Source organism: Vombatus ursinus, unplaced genomic scaffold (genome assembly GCF_900497805.2).
Source record: "Vombatus ursinus unplaced genomic scaffold, bare-nosed wombat genome assembly UNPS02014802.1, whole genome shotgun sequence".
Classification (NCBI taxonomy): domain Eukaryota; kingdom Metazoa; phylum Chordata; class Mammalia; order Diprotodontia; family Vombatidae; genus Vombatus; species Vombatus ursinus.
Genome location: NW_020954580.1, coordinates 2,001,366 through 2,017,675, shown reverse-complemented (window position 1 = coordinate 2,017,675; position 16,310 = coordinate 2,001,366). Strand labels below are relative to the sequence as shown.

Genomic DNA, 16,310 nt, shown 5'->3' with positions numbered 1-16,310 from the left:
GATAGATAGATAGATAGATAGATAGATAGATAGATAGATAGATAGATTGATTAAATAGATGGATGGATGGATGGATGGATGGAAGTTAGATAAGATATATGACTATGGATAGATTAAATTGATGAATTATTAATAGACAGATGGATTACATAGAATAATGGACGACAGATGGATGGATTAGATAAATAGATTGATGAATGATAGATAGATGGATGGATAGATAGATGGATGGATGATAAATAAAATGGATGGATTCAACAGATTTATGAATGACAGGAGCTAGATAATATAGATAGATTGATATGGATGGATGGATTAGATAAATTAAAAATAGTTAAATAGACATAGATGATTTCAAATCCCACATCAGATTCTATTTGACCCAAGACAAATCATTTAACTTCTCTGAGCCTCAATTTCCTTATCTGTAAAAAGGACATAACAATAGCACCACTCTGGAAACAATGCCAAAGGGTTAAATGAGATAACGTATAGAAAGCAAACCCTAAAGTGCTATATAAATATAAGCTATTATTTTGAAGCAGTCAGGTTTGAATCCCACCTCAGACACTTAATAGCTCTATGACTTTGGGTGAGCCATTTAACACCTCTGAGCCTCAGTTTCCTCATCTATAAAATGGGGATAATAACATCTGCAACACTTACCTCATGGGCCTGTTTTGAGGCACAAATGAGAAAATGTATTCAAAGCGCTTTGCAAACCTTGAAGTGCTATGTTATTATAGATACATACATTCTTACAGACATATATAATTATATCACAATGTTTAAATTAATAATTTTCCTATCCCCATTACATAGTGCAAAGAAATAATGCAAAGGTAAAACTTCCAAGAGCAATTAATCACCCCCTTCAAGAGACCTACTACTCACTTTGTCCATATTGTCCATACTGGTAGCCTGTGACAGGATCCATACTATAGCCTGTGGTGCTGTAGGTTGGTGGGCAATAAGACTGAGATGTTGGCAGACTGTCTAAGCTCTTCATATGGTCTAATCTCTGGCTGCAGCTTGCAGACACTGTAGTGGTTGGTTCTAGGCCTCCAGTGAGAGGTGAGAGAGCATAATCAGTCTGGGGCTGGTGAGGCACCCCACCGTGGTTAGTCAAGAGTCCCATCACCTACAAGAAAGGAGAGAGAGTGAAGAAATTAAGACAAAGAATTGTATCTTTTAGGTGACTAGAAAAATACTGTGAGAGTTCATTCTTTGATTCACAAGGAAATATATTGAGAGAGCCTGACCTAGATGTTCCAAGGGAATAAAATTGTCACAGCATAGAACTAAATGATACCTTTTAGCTTGAGTATCTTGGGAAGTATGGGGAGGTGGAAAGAGGCACCACATGTGCTCACATATCACATAAAACATTTCTATTTTTCCTCTCTGATGTCTGATCAAACATTACATCTGGAATGTTTCATAAGCCCTCCTACCCAAGGGAAGTATAGATACTTTAACTGGATCTTAACAAAGAAAAACTAATAGTATTGATCTCTTAAACAGCAATAAAAAAACCTTCTTTCACGCCCTATGTTTTTTATTTAATTTCTATACAAACATACTTTGCACTTGCAGAAAAGCTGAAAAAAAAAGAGCAGCTTTGTATGATAAAGACAGAAGAACTAGAAATAGAAATATGTTGGAAAGAGTCTGTTTTGTTGTGATAATGATCCTGGAGAACATGAAAGCTTTTCTTTTTTTCTTTAAATAACTTCTCAGTAACCTAACAACTTTCAGATGAGGATGTTGAAGTGTTTCACAAACATTAGCTCACTGACCCTTGCCACACCCTGGTGATGGAGGTAAGTATGTAATTAATTTTGCAGCTGGAACACCATAACTCAAGAAGATTGAATAACTTCCTGAACTTCACACAATTCAGTGAAACACTCAGCCCACACACCGTCCCTGAAACTCTCCCATAAGGTCAGGGCTATGATACCTGGAAACTTCCCACCCTCAAAACTACTTTTACTTATTTATGTACCTTGAGGGTAAGGACCATTCAAAGACCTAACAGTGTCTGATGCATAATAGGCACTTAATATAAACATCATAGAATGAACAGTGTCTCCCCTTAGAATTTTGTGAGTGTAAAAGTCTCAAAGTAGTTCTTAAGCTAGCATTGTTTCTGTTATAATTTAGGAAATCTGAGGAATAGAAAAGTTAAAATGTATCCCATCCCCTCAAAATTCCCAGCATAGGGAAGGAATTGAAACTCATAAGCCTTAGCTCTAACCACAGAACTATACTCCCCATCTAATAGAATTAAAGCACTAGAGTATCCGTTCTTAAATTTTTTTGGTCTCCAGACCCTTTATACTCTTAAAAATTATTGAAGACCCCCCCCCAAGGACTTTTGTTTATGTGGGTCGTGTTTGTATTAGATATTAAAATGCCTTAGCATTATTATGAAAATGCATTTTGACCTCATAGACCCCCTGAAAGTATCTCAGGGATCCCCAGGAGTCTCTGGACCACACTCTGAGAACCACCATACTAAAGAACTACTAAAAATCAATTTTGTCCATCTTCCTGCATGCAGGAAGGCCTATGCTTGGATTAGGGGAATAGAAAATGGCCAGAAAAGATATTTTAAAACCCTTTAGAAATGGGTCCAATGATCTTTATATCTGCCACCAGTTCCCTGTCAGTGAGTTTTAATCCAATCCAATGCCTAGTCAACTGGACAGAGAGGAACACAATCTACTCCATAGCTATTCACGTTCCCTTCCTAACTTACCTTGTTTTCTCCAACCTTTCTTACATACCCTACTTTCCATTTCATGGCATCCCTCATTCGTAAAAGTTCTAAAACTCATTTTTTTAAACTTGCTATGACCAGGAAGGGTGCCAGAAGTTATATATTTGTCAATAAAGTGAGATTCAAACAGAACACAAAGCAAGGAGAAATTTATATCTCAAGAAATTGAGATTCATATTCTCCTTCCCTTGACCTTGTTACATGATGCCTTCCCCAGCTTCATCCCCTCCAAAACCACAGACCAATTCCTGTCAGTTGTGAGAAAGAGCAAATCAGTGGTAAGATCAGATTCAGTGATGTGGGTTTTCCATTTAAAATTTAATTTGGAATCATGTTTTATATATTATGTATTCACTCATTATTGTATAGTTAACTGGAACTGGAAAATAACATTATTTCTTATCCTCCTGTTGGCTCCTACAGTAACCTAAAATTTCAAATCACTTAAAATTTCAAAATCACTTATTTATTTTTCTTTTTTCTCATTATTTCCATTAGAATATTGGCAAACACCCTTATTTTTAAGGGCACTAAAGAATAATAAAAAAAATAAGGATCTACAGCTGATTCCCAACCATAAACTAGAGACACCCTGGGGCATGGTGGAATGGGGTGAGAGGCAGTCCACAAAATCAAATTAACAGCAGTAGGCTGTCACAACTCCAAACAAACTTGGAATCATTGTAACACAAGGGCTTTCCTTTGTAAGAGCCTAACAAATATTGCAAACAGTGAGAGTACCATAAGGTCATACATTGGAGCTAGATGCTCAGAAGCCATGATTTCATGTCCTCATCTCCTAATCTTGAACATAACTAAAAAACTATAAAGATTTTTTTTAAAAAATTACTCATTCTCTAGTGGTTGGTTTGCCCCCACGCCCCAAGAGCTACACCTGAGGTTTTCCAGTTAAAGCAAGGAAAACTCATGGAAATTTACTCATTGCATATTTTGCTTCATCAGACAAAATAGTGTGCTTTCAGAGTCTAGAGCATGCTTGAAAAAATAGATCTTGCTCAGAGATACTTATTATGAGAAGTCTGTGTGTGCATAACAAACATATAAAAAGTAAAAGTACAATGCTTTTTTTAAAAGATGGAGGATGTCATAGTCAGGAATCAAGAAAAGAGGTGTTGGGGAGGAGGAACCAAATTCTTTACTTTAAATTAGCTCCATTAATAAGACACCTAATTGGTCCAAAACAAAAATTCTAAGTTGCTACTATGCCAATCCATGAATAAAAAGAGCCAATGACACAGGAAGACTTACATGGGGAAAAAAAAGTTTAAATTGGTAGCTAGGCCTCAGAGATTCCTTATGGAAGACCAGGATTCTGAATTCAATCACTAGGCATGTCAGCTAAAGGATAGATAGAATGGACAGTCATGCTTAAGCAGTTGGGGGGAGGGGGAAAGGAAGAAGTATTTCTCCTGAAGTTGGTAGCTGTGTACATTTGCATGACAAATGATTTTTATCCTCTGACACATTTTTTTTTCAGGTGAAATAGCTTTGAAAGCTGGCAAGAAGCTCATCTCTACTTATCTGCAGAGAATGTTCTGAGTGAAGAAATGAGGACTGCTTATATATCAAATACATTCCCTGGATTGAGTTCGAATGTATCATTGACCTTGGAAGATTGATTAGAAGTCCTCAATCTAGTTTCTTTTGCAGTGGCGTGTAAAGTTCTGGAGTGTTTCCATCAGTACACTCAAACAGACCCCAGTATTTTTGCAGGAACTGGAGGAAGAGGAAGAATAGAAGTGGGAGAGGAGGGGAAACAGAAGGAGAAGGGGGAGGGAAGGAAGAGCAGGAAAAAGAGGTCAAAGAGAATGGAAGGGAAGGGAAGGGTAGCAGGAAGGAAAAGGGAAGAAGGGAAGATAGAGAGGGAGAGAAGGAAGTAGAGAGAATGAAAAAGAGGAGAGTGGAGAAGGATGGAAAGAGGATGGGCCAGGAGGAAGGGAAGGAGAGGGAGATGAGGTATAGCAAATTGGAGAAGAGGAGGAGAAAAAAGAAGGGGGAAATAGGTGGAGGAAGGGAGTTGAGGAAGAGGAAGGAGGAAGATGGAAGGACAAGAAGAGGAGGAGGTGAGAAGAGGGAAGGAGGAGGGGAAGCGAAAGAAAAGGAGAGAGGACAAGGAAAGGGGAAGAAAGGGGAAGTGAGTTAGGAAAGAAGAGAAGGAAAAGGGAAGGGGAAGGAGAAAGAAAATAGGATATAGGGAAGGAGAGAGAGGGAAAGTGGAGGAAGAAGAAAAAGAAGAATGGCCGGAAGACTCACATTTATATCACACTTTAAGATTTACAAGGCAGTTTTCCTCATAACAAACTCATGAAGGTAGATGGTGCCAGTAGTATTTGTCTTGGTTTCCTTATCTATAAAATGAAAGGATTAGAACAGATGGTCTTTATGGTCCTTTCCAGTCCTAAATACTATGACCGCCCTTAGCAGCTGCTTTAATGATGACTCCCTACACAGTATTCATAAACTCACTGGACAAATTAAATTAAGCTTGCCCTGAGTGCAAGATAGTATGTTTGTTCCTGAAGATACAAAGTTTGTTTTGTTTTTTATCCCAGTGTGGCATAATGAAAACAGCACTGGATCTGGAGTAAAAGTTGAATTTGAATCTCAAGTCTACCAATTACTACCTGGGCAACAGACTTGGTTAATATCCCTGGGCCTCTGCTTCCTCATCTGTAAAGTGAAGAGGTGGAATGAGATGACCTCTGAGGTCCACTCCAGTGTTAATGAAGGGATTGGACTATATGGCCCTCCAGCTCTAGATGACTTACAATACTGTCATCTTTGATCTATGAATGCATAACCTTCAGGACCTTGGATTCCAATAAGGAGGGGAGGGATACAACACGTGTACCAATTAGCATACTTGAGGTAGAGTGTGTGAAAGGGGCAAAAGAGAAATCTGGACAAAGTTCTCAAAGAAAACTGAGTAAGAAGGGAAAATCAAGGTAGACTTCTCAGAGATGGTAACAGCTGAGCCTTGAAAGAAGAAGATTCCGGAAGATGAAGATGGAGAGGGATCCCATTCCAAGAAAAGGAAATAGCCTAAGAAAAATGTGCAGAGGCAAGAGACAGGTTGTAAAGTGTGGGGACCAGCCAAGTAAACTAACTTGGCTGGAATGCAGTAAATAGAGGGAAGTTGCGATCGCAAGTAAGTCTGAGCCTAACAGTGTAGGATCTTAAATACTAAGATGCTTTTTATCCTAGAGGCAACAGGAATGGGATTGCTTTAGCAGCAATGGGTGGGGAGGGAAAAGACTGAAAATTCTGTTAGGCTTCCCTAAGAAATCATCATGAAGGAAGAACTATGGAAGTTTTACTAAATTTGCTCTTTTGAAAAAGCCTCATGATTAGAAAATTTACATAAATCGAATTTTCATGACCTCTGAGAATGGGTTCTATTGTTAGGCACACCCGGAGTTATCTAGGGGTATCCTTCCAATAGCTCTCATCCTGCCTCTCAGACTGAAGTTTGTAAGCGATTTTAACAGAAAAGATGTTGCTATCCAAACTTGGCTTTCAGCTTTCCTTATTTAACTTTGAGACAGATTGAAAGGTTGCACTGTTGTAGATGAGTTATAATTAAAGAAATTGACAAGGAAATTCAGATCAGAAAATATATATGGGATATCAATAGAAAATATATATTTTACTTTCCATTAACATAATTTAAAACATCAAGTCTCTATGGAAGGGTCACATTACACTTTTATGTTTGTTTCTTTAAAAGGCAGTTCTGTATTTCATGTGGTAGGAGGGAAGCTATCAGAATTTCTTCTCTAGCAAGTGAAGCTTGGGAAATGAACTTTTTAGAGCACCACCACTATGGGCAGAAAATATTTTCCAGTTGCATTTTCCTTATAAGGACTATGGCAAAATATTTTTTCATATTATTTTTTAAATGCATTTTTCTTGCAATTACTTATGACCAGGTGGTTAAATTTAGTCTATTTTTAACAAATTCTTTGTTCTTTCTTGTTTAATTCACATACATACATGTTGATCTATTATAAGAGAGATGGCTCATGAATCCTGGACTGCTTGCTCACATTTTTACTGTTTATTTAATTTTTAAATATACATTTAAAGGCCATTAAAAAAAATAAAGACAAAACACATAGCAATTCAAGTATAAGTGAATTGTCTTTTACAGGCAATACTAAAGGGAGAGAAGAAAAATTCCACAGCTTTTCATCCACATTCAGGCTCCATTCCAGTAAATGTAAGTTGGGCATATGTAATCACCCGAGATTTTCTTTTTAAAAATCTCCAAATTTTGTGTAATCTGAAAAGTTTTTGTTTTTTTTTTCATTCCCATATTTTGTGTGACTATCTACCTAAGTGAAGTCCAAAATATATTACAACCCTTATCAAAATGTGCCATATTTACTATCTTACTGTCTTTGGGAAGGCATCCTTCATTTTTTTTAAATACTGCATTTTGACTTGTAAATTTCTAGCTGAGTCCCTCAATTTTATTTATTTATTAGAAAAATTTTCCAAGCTTTCTTCTTACTTTTTCTCTAATTTCAAAATTCCAGATAGGTTGTTTATATCTGATTGGAAAATTATATGGTTCATGAAAAACGAACTCTTTATGTTTGCTTCATGCCATATTTCCCTTGAATTAATTTTCCTATTGTGAGATTAAATTTAAAAGATAAAAACTTCAGGCCAAATTAAGATTTACATTTAAAATTATGTGTCTGGAAAATATTTGTCTTGGCACACACACTCTGGTTATGCCCTCAATTGAAAATGCACTGAGTTTATCAAGAATCTAAAATGATTTAGCAAATTACTGTGCACATCTGGGGGCTTCTTTTTCCTCCACAAGAACCATTGGTGTGAGGCTCTCTTTCCCTTCTTATTTCAGCTGACCAGATGTGCCCCTGCTTCAAACACTTCAAACACTTTCAATGTTCTTTTTGTTAAGTCTTATACATAGGACACTGGTCTGAATAATAACAAGGCTTTATCTTCTTGGGGTACCCTTCCTCCGAAAGGCAACTGAATAAAATACTAGCCATATTTTAGCCCCAGGAACAAACCCTCTTGCCTTCCCCACAAAACATAAATCATTTATTCACAGTTTTTCAACCAATTCTGTCCATTTCTGGAGTCATTTAATAATTAAGTTTCTGTGTCTGCGACTTCAAGGCTGAAAAATCTAAACTTAAACAGGAGAGGTTTTCCTGAAAATATCTTCTTCGGATTCAAATGCCTTAGGAATTATCCTGCAATTGATTAGCATCTAAATAATTAGATTTTTGCTCAAGTCTGTTTGAAAGCTCTAAGCGGGAAGTCGCCTGAAGGCAGAGGTTTCTCTCAAAGTATGGCTCATGACCTTATCACCCATACAAGGAGTTACAGGAAGGGCATGGCCAGTGCTTACCTAGCCAGCCACTGAGGGGAAAAAACCCAGTTTAGTTCAGCTTTAGTAAAGGGATTCTTACACCCATTTTTTTTTTTACAACTTTCTACCTTTGTCGAATGAGGAGAGAGTACAAGTGGGAGTATTGATTCATATGTTGCTTATGATTTTTTGCATAGGGTATAGTAGGTATCCTTTAAGTGGTACATGTGCCTGGCCTTAATGTTCTGGGAGAAATTGTGGGAATGATTTGTGTTTAAGCAATTCTTAGGAATATCCGTCTCCAAATATAGATATCATAAAATAGTTTCTCTGAATCTAAAACTTCAGGGCAGGTTAAATCCATAGCAGCATGCTAGATCGATTAATTTCCAAAAATGAAAACCCAGACAATGGATTTGAGTATTTTTTTTTACTTCTGGAAGGATTAAGAATAGATGATGGCTTCTGGCTCATTAGGAACAATCATATAACGTCCACCGATTAACAACAAAATAAAACCCGCTAAGGGAAAAAAAAAAAAGCTTATATACTTAAAGGAAGATTCTTGCCCATTAATACAGTTGGTATTTGACCCACCATAGGCATAATAAAATTCTCATATGTTTTAATTCATTTACGCATGCTTGCATTTAATATGCTTTGTGACCATGTCTGCAATTAATATGATTTATGAGAAAAGAACATGTGCATTATTGGGGGGGAAGGGTAGAGATACATATTTTTCCCTCCTATGAATGAAAGATTTAATGAAACAGCTCAAGGAAAATTGTTGGCCGTTAACATATTAAGTTGGACTGACAGAATCCTGAGTAAACTTCAGTGGCGTTAATGATATCCTCTTATCTGACCCTGACACATTTGCGGCATATAATTTACAGAAGCTCTGTCCAGGGAATCTTGACAAATGCTCCTGACTATGTCAGGGCAATGTTCCATTCTAATGTAAAACAGATGTGGGTCAGATACCCTCATTCATCACTTAACACAGAGACTCTCAAACTGTTTCTAAGAGGAATGACATTACCTGCTGTTAATGCTTTCCACTTCAGAAAATTTCTCAGACCCCCCAGCAGTCCTCCAAAGGATGAGCACATGAGCAGATCACTTTGGCAATCACTTGTTCTAGAACGTCTGCATTCAGGTCTTCAATACTACTTGCCTTTTCCTCGAAGCCTCTGAATTATCCTTTCTGCTTCCTGTCTCCAATCTGTCTTTCACTACCTGAAGAACCCCTGCCCCTGTGCACTAGTTACACCTCTGCTCTAAACCCAACAGTTAGCTCTCCATTTCCTTCCTGGTAAAGAATAAACTCCTGATCATTATATTCATAGCCTTCCAAAACTTGGCCTCAGTATTTTTTTCTTGCCTTATTTATATTCTTCCCCTCTCATATTCTATATTCAACCCAAACTCTTCATATTTTCATACACAGCTTAAAATTCTTTCTCTACCCTGAGTTCTTGTAACACAGGGATTCTCGAGCTTCCTCTCTCTCTCTCTCTTTCTCTCTCTCTCTCTCTCTCTCTCTCTCTCTCTCTTTCTGATAGACCTCTTAGGAAGCCTGGTGAAACCTATGGACGTGGACCCACTCTTAGAATAATGTTTTTAAACATAAAATGCACAGTATTACAAATGAAACTAAATATATCAAAATAGTTATCAATATTTTTTAAGTTCACAGATCCCAGTTTATGAACACTTGTAGCCTTCTCATTTATACTTATCATACTTTTCTTACTATGACTTCTGTACTTCTCTTTTCCCTGCCTCTTAGGTTGTTATGGGGGCTGGGAGGTGGGTGAAAACCCACAGTGGAAACAGTGGCACTTGGGCTTTAACCCTGCCTCTGAATCTTTCTAGCCATGTGACCTTGGACAAGTCTCTTTTATTTTCTCAATTTCTCTTCTGTAAAAGGAGAATGACAATATTTGTAGTGCCTACTTCACAAACTTATCCTGAGGATGAAATTAGCTAATCACATAAACAACTTTGTAAACCTTAATGAGCTGTATAAACGTCATCTACCCTAAGCTCCTTGAGAGTAGGTACCAATTTTAATATTTCAAAGGCTTAGTACAATGTCTTGCACATCATAAGTGCCTAATGAGGGTGTGCTGAATTGGATTGAAAATGCCTGTGGAAAAGTGGGCTGCATATCTTGCTTTAATTTCATAAGCATATCAGGACAAGTAAGCTATTAATTGTCCCATCCAGAGGGAAAGAGCTCTGGGGTGCTTAGGCACCCCCCAGCACCAAAATGCCCTGCTGTTTTTTTAATTCGGTCTTTTAACAGCCTGCAAAGTAAAAATATCCAGAAGTGAACATATGTTGTTTCCGTTTAAAGAATTGCTGCACTGTTTCTGTCCTCAACAAACACACACCATTGCAAGCCAGCTACGAACTCAGGTACACAGCTCAGATACTGAAATATAAACTAAGCTCATATAAATTAATATTATCAGACAAAGCTCTTTGTTGACTTTTGCCTTGGAAGCCTACCTGTTATGAGGAGACACAATGTGCCTAACTCCACCAGGAAATTTCTTTTCCTTTCTGAAGAAAGGATGCTTGGGAAGTTGGCATGACTTGAGCCCGGCTGCTGTTGGTGACAACCCCCTGCTAACTTTCTAAGCCTGAGTAGCTGCTTTACATGCCACAAGCACTAAGTACCATAGACATACCACAGCCCTTTTTTCTAACTGAAGAGGTGAATTCTGAAGTCAGCTTTAATTGCTATTAGTATCACTGGAGAAAGGTTTGGGGATGTGAGATGGTACAATTAAGGAACAGAATAAGCAAAAGAGATTCCTGATACATATGTTATCCTTGTACCACATTCTATGAGTAATCAGAGTCCAGCTACATCCCCATTGTACAAAAAAAAATCAAAGATAAGTTCCAGTTATACACTATAAGGATGGGGGCAGGAGGTGGAGGGTGGGAGTGGCGTGGGAATTCATCTATGTCTAAATTTAGGTGAAGTGAGTTTTTTTAAAATTATACTAAGCAAACCTGTGTGTACCCATAAGATAGAAGGAAGAACTGGGCTAATGTCTCTTAGTTGGTTGAAGTTAACTGATTGAATCAAATGACCATGTGAATAAGTTTCAAGGAAAAATACATGTATATTTTTTTGTTCAGTCATTTCAGTCACGTCTGCCTCTTCATGGCCCCATTTGGGGTTTTCTTGGCAAATGGTTTGCCATTTCCTTCTCTAACTCATTTTAAAATTAGAAAAATGAGGTAAACAGGGTTAAGTGACTTGCCCAGGGTCACACAGTTATTGTCAGAGGCTGAATTTGAACTCTGGTCTTCCTGACTCCAAACCCATTGCTCTATCCACTGCACTACCTAGCTATATTTTTTATATGCTTTATGGGGAAAAATAAAGGGAATTCATGGTAAAATTTAGGAGCTTCCATTTCTGTAAGGATATGCATTTGGCTATTTGTTGTAGATCGTACCATGGGGCAAAATGAACATTCATTTAAAAACTAAGGAGAAAAACAAAACAAAACTTCTAAGCAGACAGTGTGGTATAAGGGAGAGTAGTAGATCCTACTTGGCACCTGAGCAACTTTAGAAAATTCACTTAATATCTCTGGGTCTTGATTTCCCTAGATGCAAAATGAGGGAGTTAAATTACATGATTTTTAAGCTCTTTTCTAACTCTAAATTTATTAGAGTCAAAAGAACCTGAATTCAAATCCTTCTACTGTTACTTCTTACTTGTTTGAACTTGGGCAAAGCACTGAACCTCCTCAAGTCCCTTTCCTCAACAAGTACTATGATTCTGTAAAATGTCAGAGAACACAGTATTCCCAGAAGGCTGACACAAGACAATTATGCTTAATCACCAAGTTAGCACTATGTTCTACCCAAAATCACAGACTATGTCTGATCCAAGAGACTTGAACCAACAATTTCCAACTCCAAATCTATGACCCTGTGTTTTATGTAGCATAGTGTTAGGACAGGCAGTGCTCAATCCTTAGAGCATACTTAAATTCCCCTTTCTAGTAGGTTATACGGAGTATGTGCAGTATTCCCTCCCTGGTTTCAGTCCAACGAGTGGAGACTTTGATGAGCTCACTTCCAGCTATAAGTGACTGAGGGGATAGTGCTATGAAGTCACAAGGGGTCTTATGTTTGACCCAGGAGCCAAAACGACTCAAGACACTTGCCAGAACTAACTTCCCATACAAAAGGATCGATCACCCCACTCTCAGTTTCTTGATGTTCTTCCTTCCTATTGGTGAGCAAGGCCAGAACTGATTTTAGCTTCCATGTGGTAAAAGAGGGAGCAGCTGCTCTATTTCCCACTCCATCACCATGTATCCATAAGCTCATGGCAACTCCATTTTTTTTCTGTTGATTCTTTCCTGATCCTTTGTGAGGGAGTATCCTAAGAAGGGAGTGCCTAGGCAACTAGTGAGTCAGGGGGATCCACCAAAACCATCATTTATGACATGGTAAGCTAGAGTTTTAGTGATCTATCAATATTAATAGTTGATTCTAAATGACTTAGCTTGGTCCACAGTTGTGACATAGTGGCTCCCTGAATCCAAAAACTTGTTTCATCAGCTCTGATTCTGACTACCATTATCTCTAACCTAATGAAAGGCCTGAGCTATAGGGTATCAGTTTCTATTACTTTTGCCCTATTATTATCATTACTATTGCTTAGCCTTTCTGAAATGCATACTGCTTTCTGAAGCCACACAAGATATACAGTGGATATAGAAAAAACATAGTTTTGACACACACACACACACACACACACACACACACCAAACAAACTTATATTCAACTAGGCAAGAGGAATGTCCCCATTGGAAGGTTCATCTTTTTTCTCTAAAGAATGAAAAGCATACGGACTATTGTTTTCAGAAATAGTAACAATAACTGACATTTGTGTTAAATCTAGAAAAACACTTTACATTATCTTATTTGATCCTCATAAATTTAAGGTTAAGTGCTACATATATTGTTATTGTTAGCCCTTTATTTTATAGATGAGGAAACTGAGACAGAGAGCTTAAGTAATTTGACCAGCAAATAATTACCTAAGGTAGGATTCAAACTCAGGTCTTCCTGACTGATGAGATTGGCCCAATCTCATCACTGACTTCAGGTCCAACTCTATCTGCCATGTTCCTCTAATTTTTTTTTTGGGGGGGGGACTCAAGGCAGTCCAGACCTGTTATTTCATAGGCATGGGGAACTCTTGATGGTACACTTTCATTGGTCTAATCTATTACTTAGAAACTTAGAGGGTTGCCAGGGTCGCAGAGAAGTTATTTTTCCATGGTCACATAACTAATATATAATAAAGGCAAGACAAGAACTCAGGTCTTCCTCATTCCAAGACCTGCCCTCTACCCACTAGCTCCTGCTGCCTCTCATAGTAGTAATATGTTGCTGTTATAATCAGTATTGCTCAACTGAATCTGGTTTTAACACAGTATAACTGTCCTATTTGTTGAGCACATTACAATAATCTGTTGCTGAGATGGAAACTTTCTGGTTATATGAGATAACTTAGAATTACTACCTTCCAATCCATATCAATATATTATACATCCCTATTCCTACAAAAATGTCCATATAATGGACCTCAATAATTAGGATAACTTCCTTCCCTTTGGCAGTCCTCCATTCTTGCATTTGCTTTTAGCTCCCTTGCTCAAAGCATAGTGTTTGCTGTTTTACCGAGATTCTAATGACTTTCATAAGTTAAATAGAGATTGCGATGCTATTATGATTGTTGTTTTCTAAAAATGTATATTTTTCAAGTCTTCACAATATGTTTCATCGTTTACTCCTCAGCACAATTCTGAAGTAGCCGCTTATCACTGTCCTACTCTGTTACAAGTTATCAGAGCAATAACCATCTAAGCAACCGGTCCAGGAGCTCATTGCCCAGAAGTAGCTGCACTTGTAATAAAACCAAGCTGTCTGAAAGATTCAGGACAAACCTCAGGCCAGTGAAGCCTGCCCACATTGCAATTGTTTTCCAACTCAGTAGGCTACTCTTTCTTTTCTTTCCCAGTTACCCTCCCATTCTCTTCTCTCCCCTTACAATTTGTAAGACTTCACTGCATAATGTCTCACCTAAGAACTATTCAATGGTGATTTTATTCCTTTTCTTTCTTTTTATATTTTATTCATTCAATAAACATTTATTAATTTCCTACTGGTATCAGACACTAAGCTAGACAGCTAAGGATTCAAAGATAAAATGAGAATAATTCCTGCTCTCAAGAAGTTTACATTCTCCTGCATTGGTTTATCTATGATATTATTCTTTTTCTTGTTTCTTGGAATCCACAAAGAAGGGATTGTATCAGTCTGAGGAACTGGACATCAAAAGACATGGCCTAAAAAAGATGCCTGCACTTGACAAAGAATCAAGGAAATCATTTCAGCTCCAAATTAACCCTTCTATGGAAGCCCATGTGTTCCTTTCTATGACGTTCTACAAAATCAAGGATCAGATCCAAAGAATGGGGTCATATTTCTTGTTTTTTTAATGGGTGGGGGAGGGGCTACAGGGAGAGAGAGAGAATTTGGAACTGAAAATAAAAATAAAATAAAAATAGTAACAGCAATGAGTGGGATCAAATTTCAGACCAAATATCACAGTTTAATGAGCCCAAGGGTTCTTAACCTGGAGTCTGTGAACTTTAAAAAAAAATTATAACTGTATTTTAATACAATTGCTTTTATTTTATAAACCTGTGTATTTTATTCTATGCAACTAAGAACATTATTCTTAGAAGGCATCCATAGGTTTTGCCAAACTGCCAAAGGGATCCATGACACCAAATAGATTAAGAATACCTGGTTTAGATTATATATCCAGACCACCTAAAATAAGCCCCAAGTGATCCCTGGGAGAAAAAAAAAATGGTTCTTCAAAATAATTATTTATTTCTTTCATTTTGGAAAGGAGCACAAAGGGATTAAACTACAGAGATATCATCCCATGGTCCACATAGACAAGCATCATCCCAGTAACACATCAGGATTCTTTATGACTTACTAGTTGGCAAAGATAAGTAAATTTGGCTGTGCAAAAACATACCAGCTTTACTCATTGAGGGATGAGGACCACACCAAGTCCCCTCACAAGAGTGTTCTGTCAGACATCTAACTGACCAAGTACTGACTAAATGCTGAGAGTGGGTTTTATTTTTAATGCTACACTGTACGCTGAAATTCATACACCTCTGATGAAACCCAGACTGTTTTTCAAGGACACATTTTTCCAAAAGACCCACAAATAGTACACAACTAATGACTGAATTGAGTCTTCTGTGTCTGCCCAGTACAAAGCCCACATTCAGCCCCTAATTGAATAAATATGCAAGTATTCAGATTTCTGTAGATATTGCCATTTTGCAAATACAGTAATGAATTAAAAGCTTTGCATTGCATTCCAGCCACATATAAAGGGTTGATTCAGGCCACAGGCCTCATACTTGATGCTAGTTTGACTCTTCTGTGCATTACTGACTACAAAGAAAAACTTTTAATTCTAGTAGCTTAGTTACAACAGGATGTGCATACTCGGTCTTTAATCCTCAGTGGTCAGAGTAGTTTCAATGGGCCTAAAACAGAAAGGGATATTTCATTTAATTTATACAATCTACACTCCAAATACATATTCCTGACAAGGGACTTACCATTAAAATAAGGTCAACAGAAAGGGATTTGTTGTTGTTGTTGTCCTTTTTAGCTACAAAATCCAAGTTTCCATCATTTGCAATTATTTCTTCCTTAAAAAAAAGGAAGGGAGGGAGGGAGAGAAGGAAGAAAGAGAGGGAGGAAGGGAAGGAGAGAGGGAAGGAAAAGGAGGAAGGGAAGGAAGGAAAGGATGAAGGGAGGAAGGAAAGAAGGAAAGAAAGAAAAGAAAGGAAGGAAGGAAAGAAGAGAAAGAGGGAGGAAAGGAATAAGAAAAGAAAAAAAGAAAAGAAAGAAGGAAAAAGAAATTAAGAAAGGGAAAGGAAGGAAGAAAGAAAGAAAGAGAGAGAAAGGAAGGAAGGAAGGAAGAAAGAGAAAGAAAGAAAGAAAGAGAGAGAGAAAGAAAGAAAGAAAGAAAGAAAGAAAGAAAGAAAGAAAGAAAGA

The 16,310-nt window shown here is 37.5% G+C and overlaps 1 protein-coding gene across 3 annotated transcripts in view; it reads right to left on the bottom strand.

Annotated features, from left to right (window-relative positions):
• The window catches only part of PAX3 (paired box 3), a 104,470-nt gene that overhangs the window by 531 nt on the left and 87,629 nt on the right, over window positions 1–16,310 (bottom strand). For all 3 annotated transcript variants that reach the window (XM_027873823.1, XM_027873825.1, XM_027873824.1), the window contains exon 8: window positions 895–1,141. In XM_027873823.1, the coding sequence (XP_027729624.1) occupies window positions 895–1,141 (247 nt within the window). The remainder of the gene's footprint in view (window positions 1–894; window positions 1,142–16,310) is intronic.